The sequence below is a fragment of the Dendropsophus ebraccatus genome, chromosome 6 (genome assembly GCF_027789765.1).
Source record: "Dendropsophus ebraccatus isolate aDenEbr1 chromosome 6, aDenEbr1.pat, whole genome shotgun sequence".
NCBI lineage: Eukaryota > Metazoa > Chordata > Amphibia > Anura > Hylidae > Dendropsophus > Dendropsophus ebraccatus.
The window spans coordinates 66,934,329-66,943,228 of NC_091459.1; the positions used below are offsets into that span (position 1 = coordinate 66,934,329).

General features: G+C 42.5%; 1 protein-coding gene across 1 annotated transcript in view; it reads left to right on the forward strand.

Moving 5' to 3' along the window:
* Window positions 1-7,804, forward strand: part of LOC138794868 (nuclear cap-binding protein subunit 2) — a 35,896-nt gene extending 28,092 nt beyond the window's left edge. Inside the window, exons 3-4 of the mRNA XM_069973791.1 lie at window positions 5,394-5,532; window positions 7,319-7,804. Coding sequence (XP_069829892.1) covers window positions 5,394-5,532; window positions 7,319-7,423 — 244 coding nt within the window. The 3' untranslated portion in view covers window positions 7,424-7,804. The remainder of the gene's footprint in view (window positions 1-5,393; window positions 5,533-7,318) is intronic.
* The last annotated feature ends 1,096 nt before the right edge of the window (window positions 7,805-8,900 follow it).

The window sequence follows — 8,900 nt, forward strand, 5'->3', positions numbered from 1 at the left end:
ACCCGTTCAGTAGCCACATCCTGGGCGGAGAGAGCCTCGGTATCTATTGAGCAAATATGCAGGGCTGCTACATGGAGCTCCCCCCATACCTTTTTTTAAGCACTATAGGCTCCAGTTATCCTCTCAAGAAGACTTAATTTTTGGGAGAAGGGTATTGCAGGCAGTGGTCCCACCTTAGGCGTAATTCCTATTCTAGTCTCCATGGGTGCCGTCATAGGGCGAGAGGGAAAACATTAATTACTAACCGGTAATTGCTTTTCCTCGAAGCCCATGACGGCACCTGCCTAATACCCTCCCTAATATTGTATATATTGGTCTTACACTGTTAGTGAGACTTTGTATTGATATAGTCATATAAGAAGTATTATATGATATTAAATTAGTAATAGTTAAAAAAAAAAAAAATGTGTGTTTTGATAAACTAGGAAAATATACTTATTTTCCAAAGAAGATTTAGATATGCTCCTGAGATTCCTTGATGACGAACTGGCGATGAAAGGGCGGTCTCTTCTTTTATGGATCCAGTGAACTGTTTCCTGTCCAGAGGAGCCGGAGGTGGACCTCTCCATGGGTGCCGTCATGGGCTTTGAGGAAAAGCAATTAGCGGTTAGTAATTCATGTTTTTTCCTCAGTATTTTTAAACCTAAAACAGGAGTGGATTGAACACACAGGTTAACCCCTTCACGTCAGCAGTCTGTATATATACGTTCCTATTGCACATGCCCCGTGCAGTAGGAATTTACATATAAAGCCCCCCTCAGTCAGGAACGTATGATGATAGTGGGATCGCTGCAGGGACAGCGATCCCGCTCTCATCTGACTGCAGCCCCGGAAGTAATGAGAGTCAGCTGCGATCCCGCAGCTGACCCCCATTAACCCCTTAGTGACCGCCGAAACGGCGGTCACTAACAGGCCGGTGCTGCCGCTGTATTTCATCTCCCCCCACCGTGAATCCACGGTGGGGGGAGATGAAATAAGTAAAATCAGACCCCAGACCAGCCCCCCTAGTGCCCCAGTCACTATCCCCCCTCCCCGCGGCGGCCATCGGATCCAAGATGGCCGCCGCCATCACTGTGAACAGAGTAATGTCTGTTCACAGTGATCGTGTTGTAAAAATGAATGAAAGCCCCATGCTCTCCGCCACCGGAGGTAGCGGAGAGCATGGGGCAGTCATCGGGACCCCCCCTGTGGGGTCCCGGTACAAGCGATCAGCGGTATATACTATATACCGCTGATCGCTTGTGCCATGTGCTCCAGGCACTTTTTATCCCCTGTCGCCATGAATGTCGCCCCCCCCACCCCCCAAGTCGCCCCCCACCCCTTCTGTCACCCCCGTCCCCCAGTCACCCCCCTACCCCTTGTACATTACCTGATCCTGGAGCTCCTTCCTCTTCGGTGTCCAGGCTGGTTATGAAGTGCGCATGCGCTCCACAACCAGCCAGCTCTGAAAATTTGGTCTCTGTCACTGAACTATGATTACTGTGATAGAAAATATCACAGTAATCATAGTAATACAGTGAAAATGAATGTATAAAGTACAAAAAGTGACAAACATACAAAAAAATAAAACACACACTTTTTATTATAGTAATAATTGCAGTTTACTCCCAAATTACCCCTAACCCCCCCCAGATTACCCGTAACCACCCCAGGTTGTCCGTAATCACATCAAATTGCACGTAACCCCCCAGATTACCTGTAACCACCGCATGTTGCCCGTAACCACCGCACGTTGCCAGTGACCCCCTCCAGACTATCCGTAATCACCCCAGATTGCCTGTAACCACCCCAAATTACATGTACCCACCCCAGATTACCTATAAGCACTTCAGTCTATCCGTAACAATTTTAGATTGTCTGTAACCCCCCAGGTTGCCCGTAACAACCGCAGGTTGCGCATAACCACCCCAGGTTGCCTCTAATCATGCCAGATTACATGTAACCCCCCAGATTGCCTCTGACCACCGCACGTCGCCTCTGACCACCGCACGTCGCCTCTGACCACCGCATGTCGCCTCTAACCACCCCAAATTGCCAGTGACCCCCTCCAGATGGCCCGTAACCACGCCAGATTACCTATTAGCACTTCAGTTTATCCGTAACCACAGCAGGTTGCCTGTAAGCACCCCAGATTGTCCGTAACCACCCCACGTTGCCCGTTACCACCCCACGTTGCCCGTAACCACAGCAGGTAGTCTGTAACCACCCAAGATTGTCTGAAACCACAGCAGGTTGTCCGTAACCACCCCAGGTTGCCTGTAACCACAGCAGGTTGCCCGTGACCACCCCATGTTGACCGTATCCACCCCAGATTTCCCGTAACCACCTCAGACTGCCCGTAACCACCTCTAGATTACCCGTAACTACCTCAGACTGTCCGTAACCACCCCACGTTGCCTGTAACCACAGCAGGTTGCCTGTAACCACAGCAAGTTGCCTCTAACCATCCCAGGTTGCCCGTAACCACAGCAGGTTGCCCGTGACCACCCCATGTTGACCGTATCCACCCCAGATTACCCGTAACCACCCCATGTTGACCGTAACCACCTCTAGATTACCCGGAACCACCCCAGACTGTCCGTAACCACCCCACATTACCTGTAATCTAATTTTTTATTTTATTTTAGTAACTGCGCTATTCTAATAACTATTACTAGCTGCGGTTTTGCTCCAGCAAATTGGCGCTCCTTCCCTTATGAGCCACCCTGCTGTGTTCCCATACAGTGGTTTATGCCCACATATGGGGTACCGTTGTACTCAGGAGAACCTGCGTTACAGATTTTGGGGTACATTTTTTTCTCCTGTTCCTTGTGAAATTTAGAAATTTCAAACTAAACAAACATATTATTGGAAAAATTCAAGTTTTTCATTTTTACTGGCCAATTTTGAATACTTTCCTCTAATACCTGTGGGGCCAAAATGCTCATCCTACCCCAAGATGAATTCTTTGAGGGGTGTACTTTGCGAAATGGGGTGACTTTTGGGGGGGTTCTATTCTGTAGACATTACAGGGGCTCTGCAAACGCACCTGGTGCTCAGAAACTTCTTCAGAAAAATCTGCACAGAAAATGATAATTGGCGCTCCTTCCCTTCTGAGCCCTGCTGTGTGCCCATACAGTGGTTTATACCGACATATGAGGTACCGTTCTACTCAGGAGAACCGGCGTTACAGATTTTGGGGTGAATGTTCTCTCCTGTTCCTCCTGAAATTGAGAAATTTCAAACTAAAGGAACATATTATTGGAAAAATTCGAGTTTTTTATTTTTACTGTCTACTTTTGAATACTTTCCTCTAATACCTGTGGGGTCAAAATGCTCACCACACACAAAGATGAATTCTTTGAGGGGTGCACTTTCTAAAATGGAGTGACTTATGGGGAGATTTTACTCCGCTGGCACTACAGGGGCTCTGCAAACGCACCTGGCGCTCAGAAACTTCTTCAGCAAAATCTGCATTGAAAAAGCTAATTGGCGCTCCTTCCCTTCTGAGCCCGGCTGTGTGTCCATACAGTGGTTAATACCGACATATGAGGTACCTTTTTACTCAGGAGAACCTGCGTTACAAATTATGGGGTTTTTTTCTCTTGTTCCTCGTGAAATTGAGAAATTTCAAACTAAAGGAACATATTATTGGAAAAATTCAAGTTTTTCATTTTTACTGTCTACTTTTGAATACTTTCCTCTAATACCTGTGGGGTCAAAATGCTCACCACACACAAAGATGAATTCTTTAAGTGGTGTAATTTTCTAAAATGGGGTGACTTATGGGTTTTTTTTTCTCTCTGCTGACACTACAGGTGCTCTGCAAATGCATCTTCTTCAGCAAAATCTGCATTGGAAAAGCTAATTGCCGCTCCCTTCCTTCTGAGCCCCGCTGTGTGCCCATACAGTGGTTTATGCCCACATATAGGGTACCGTAGTACTCAAGAGAACCTGCGTTACAAATTTTGGGGTGCTTTTTCTCTCATGTTCCTTTTAAAAATGAAAAACTTTAATCTAAACGTATATATCATTGGAAAATTTTAATTTTTCATTTTTTTTACGGCCTAATGGTGAATACTTTCCTCCAGCCCCTGTAGGGTTAAAATGCTCATTATACCCCTAGATTAATTCTTTAAGGTGTCTAGTTTCCAAAATGGGGTCACTTATGGGGGTTTTCAGTATACAAACCTCCTAAATCAACTTAAAAAAAGAACTGGTCCCTAAAAAAAATCAGTTTTAGAAACTTTCACGAAAATGTGGTAATTTGCTGATAAATTTCTAAGCCCCGTAACACCGTAAAATAGTAAAATATGTTTATGAAATGAAGCCAGAATAAAGAGGACATATCGGTAATGTGACTTAGTAACTAATTTATGTGATACGACTTTCTTTTTTTAGAAGCAGAGAATTTCAAAGTTTATAAAATGCTAATTTTTTCAATTTTTCATGATATTTTGATGTTTTTCACAAAAAACACACAAAGTAGTGACCAAATTTTGCCACTAATATAAAGTGCCATATGTGAAGAAAAAACAATCTCAGAATCGCTAGCATACATTAAAGCATCACTGAGCTATAAGAGCATAAAGTGAGACAGGTCAGATTTTGAAAAATGAGCCTGGTCTTTTAGGTGAAATTAGGCTTGGTCTTGAAGGGGTTAAAATAACTGTTGCTGTTTTAAAAAAACAGCAATTAATTGCCATTAAATGACGGCCATCCACTAAGTTTCAACAGTGTGTAAATATAGCCTTTCTGTGTTTTCAATCCACTCCTGATTTTGGTTGAAACATACTGAACAAAATACTGTGTGGGAACATGGCTTATTTGTTATGCATCAAAAACATAGTGGGATACCACAACACAGTGTTCACCTTTATTTACATGTGTTAGTTGTCATTGGTTGCCATATAGTGTATCAGTATGTTCTTTATGCAGACACTGCCGTTCCTTGTATTTAGGAGTTAGTTTGGAACAGTGAACATAGGTTTTTAGAAGCCCGTGCACACAATCCTAATCTCACTCACACCATCATTTGTGCCTCCACTGATAGGTCTTTGCCATCAGACAGTACTCCAGCGTTTTACCTTCTGGATTTCAGTCCGTGTTAAAACTGACCCTTTGCATCTTTTTTGTCTGATAAGTCACCAAGGATCATGATTAACAACCTTATGTATTTGGACCTTGACTTGGACTGTGGTACGCATAGCATTAAATGCATCTGTATACAACTGTATGGCACCTAGTGATTATTGTGGTTATTAAAAATACCCACGCAAGATACTCGCTGGGAACTAAATGGTGGCATTGGCTTGTTGTTGCATATCTTTGTGCCCTGTGTGCATTGTGTTGGAGAGGTACTCGAAATAGTGATAATTTCTGTAAGCCTATTAAAGCCTTAACATTGTACTCAGATACTACACCAGAGCAGACACTGAACATGCAATGAGATTTATTAATGGAACTCGGTTAGATGATAGAATCATCCGAACAGACTGGGATGCAGGATTTAAAGAAGGCAGACAGTATGGACGTGGAAAATCAGGTGGTCAGGTAATATTAAAATCCATTTATTTAAAATCATAACTCTTTAACCCCTTAAAGACCTGACAAATTTCCAAATTTTCATTTCCATGTTTACGCTTTTTCCTCCTTGTGTTTAAAAGACCATAGCACTTGCATTTTTTCACCTAGAAACCCACATAAGCCCTTATTTTTTGCGTCACTAATTGTACTTTGCAGTGACAGGCTGAATTTTTGCATAAAGCATACTGCGAAACCAGAAAAAAATGAAATGTGCGGTGAAATTGAAAAAAAAACATGGGGGGGTTTAGTTTTTACGCCTTTCGCCCTGGGGTAAAACTGTCTTGTTATATATATTCCTCAAGTCTGTACGATTACAACGATATGTAACTTGTATAACTTTTATTTTATTTAATGGCTTTTAAAAAATTAAAACTTTTTTAAAAAAAATATATGTTCCTTAAAATCTCTCTATTCCCATGCTTATAGTGCTTTTATCCTTTAGTCTATGGGGCTGTGTGAGGTGTCATTTTTTGCACCATGATCTGTACTTTCTATCGGTACCTTAATTGCGCATATGCGACTTGATCGCTTTTTATAAAAAAATTTCTGGATTTGATGTGACCAAAAATGCGCAATTTTGCACTTTGGAATTTTTTTGCGCTTAAGCAGTTAACCGTGCGGGATCAGGAATGAAATAAATTGTTTGGGCGATTACGCACGCGATGATACCAAACATATTTATTCGTTTATTTTTATTTATAAAATGGGAAAAGGGGGGGTGATTCAAACTTTTATTAGGGGAGGGGGATTATTTATTAATAATAACATTTTTATTTTATTTTTTTACACTTATACTAGAAGTCCGTCAGGGGGGGGAGAGGGGCATTTTAAATGCAACTTTTGACAGCTGTATTTAAAAAGCTAATTAGCGGGCATGGCGATCGGACCGTGCCTACTAGTAGCCGCGGTCCTGGGCTGCATAAAGCACCCGGGATCGCGGTGGTTCAGAGCGGGGTTGCTGCGCAGGGTGTAAATATACGGTCGTTAAGGGGTTAAATAGTACACACTTTAATTATATTTTTCCTCAGGTCCTTAGCCGTAAGTAAACTTGCTCACCTATAGGACTCTAATCTCTCATGTGGTGATGTGTCCCTAAGAAAATCATAGGGATGCACTCGAGATTTTTTTTTTTTTTTACCAAGCTTGGACTGTATAGGGAGTCATTTCATTATAGGTGCTTTCCAGTTTCTGTTTACTTCTGTACATATAATGTACCGCAGTGCTTCTCGAACTGTGAGGCGGGCCTCACCAATGAGGTGCCCTTTAGTTGCTGGTAAAACACAGCTTGGGAGGAAGTTCTCACAAAAGTGACCACAAATTGCACTGTCTTTTCCCTGACTGCAAAAATCTCTGCTTTAGGGTGCCTTCACACACATCTGATCCGCAGCAGATTTTCTGCTGCAGATCCGCAGCATATTTAATCTATATAAGTGAACACCGCATGAGATCTGCTGCAGATCCTGTACGTGTGAATGCACCTTTAGGAACATTATTGACTTATTTTGTACTTATTTAATGTTATGCAGAAATTAGGAGACAAATGGAGGGTAGATTAGGCAATAGTTTTTATATTTGCATGGATGTCTATCATAGATGGTGAGGCCCCAGCTTCCTCTTGGTCAGTTTGGTGAGGCCCAGGCATCATTTTGTCTGTTGGCTGAGGCTCCATTAGTAAAGGTTTGAGAAGCACTGATGTACAATGTATACATACGTTACACTGTAATGTAAAGTATATAATTTCTTTTCCTAATAGGTCAGAGACGAATATCGCCAAGATTATGATGCAGGAAGAGGTGGTTATGGTAAAGTCGTACAAGACACTCTGAAGGAGTGCGCACCTTTCCAACGCATACAATAGAAATTTGGCGTTTTGGATCTTACCAGCTATTTCTATGAGAATGTTTTAAGCTGGTCTTTATGTAAAGGACAATACAGATGCTTACAGTGCTATTTGTTCTTACCTTTTTGTTTCTCTTGTCCTATGGGTCGTATATTACTACTCACATTTTTGAATAAACTGTAAAAAGCTGTTTAACAATTTTACTTCCAGCTGAGGTTATCCTTTATTTCATGGGCTTTTTAGTACTGAGGTTTTTTTAGTGATATTAAACCAGCTTGTGACTAGTAATGAGCGCAGCTCTAGTGTGGTCGGTGCTGATTGTTCGGCACGTGATTACCGATGTCTGAAGAAGTTGGATGCAGCCCTAGGGAGTCTGGAAAAACATGGATACAGCCGAATAGTAGACTGCAGAGAGCATTCAAGCCATAGTCTTGAACTCAAAATGTGGAGTTTGTTGGTTTAAAGTACCAGTGATTACTACAATCTCTGTGCAAATACATGAGATTATTCAGTAATGAGCAGCAGATGAGTGAATTTACAGTATAAACAAAGCAGTTCATTAGCTTGGCAGTCAGCTTATCAGCCAGCTGCCTTTGAACTCCGCTCCGCTTCGAACTGCCGCTCCTCTCCAGGTGCCTGGAAAAGCTGGATTCAGCCCTGAGAAACTGGGAGAAATTCCCTAGGACCTGGATCCAGCTTTTCCAGGCACCTGGAGTGGCACCGTGTACTAAGGCATCCAGCTGATGAGCTTCATTTATACTGTAATCTCTAGTCAGCAGTCAACTGCTGTTTCTCCAGCTGTTCTTCTATTCCCATCACAGCTGCAGCTCATGAAGAAAGTTGTAGTTTCATTATAGTTGGAAGGCTACAGATTACTGAACCTTGATCTATGTGAAACTAATGTGGCAGAACACTTCATTTAATTCAAGAAATCTTTAAAGGGCTGTTTGGGGGGGGGGGTGACTTACAATCATTGTACGTATCTCTTTTCATATAGAAAAGTCATACATTTTTGTGCAATCACTTCATTGTGTAAAAATTTGCAACTTTTCTAAACCATTACATCTATTCTCAGAAAAGAACTAAATGAAAGGAAGGTGTTAAGAGTGTACCTTTCTGCACACCCGCTCACCTGATTGGTGGTAAATTCCACTCTGTGCCCAGAAGTTCCATGGCTATGAATAGAGATGAGCAAATCTACAGTAGGAAGCAAAGCATTTCCTTCCTATCTGCATTCTGCTTATCAGGCTGTGGGCTTTAAAGTCTTCTTTGCTCTGTGCCGCTCCTCCCCAGGTGCTGGAAAAGAATGGATCCAGTCCTGGGAAACTTTTTCAATTTCTCAGGACTGTATCCATCCTTTTCCAGTACCCAGGGAGGAGAGCAGGGCAGACAGCAAAGCCCTGCAGGCCAATGAGCAGAATCCTGATAGGAGTGAAGCACTTCACTTTACTACTGTAGATTCGCTCGTCTCTAGCTATAAACATGCTGAGACTTT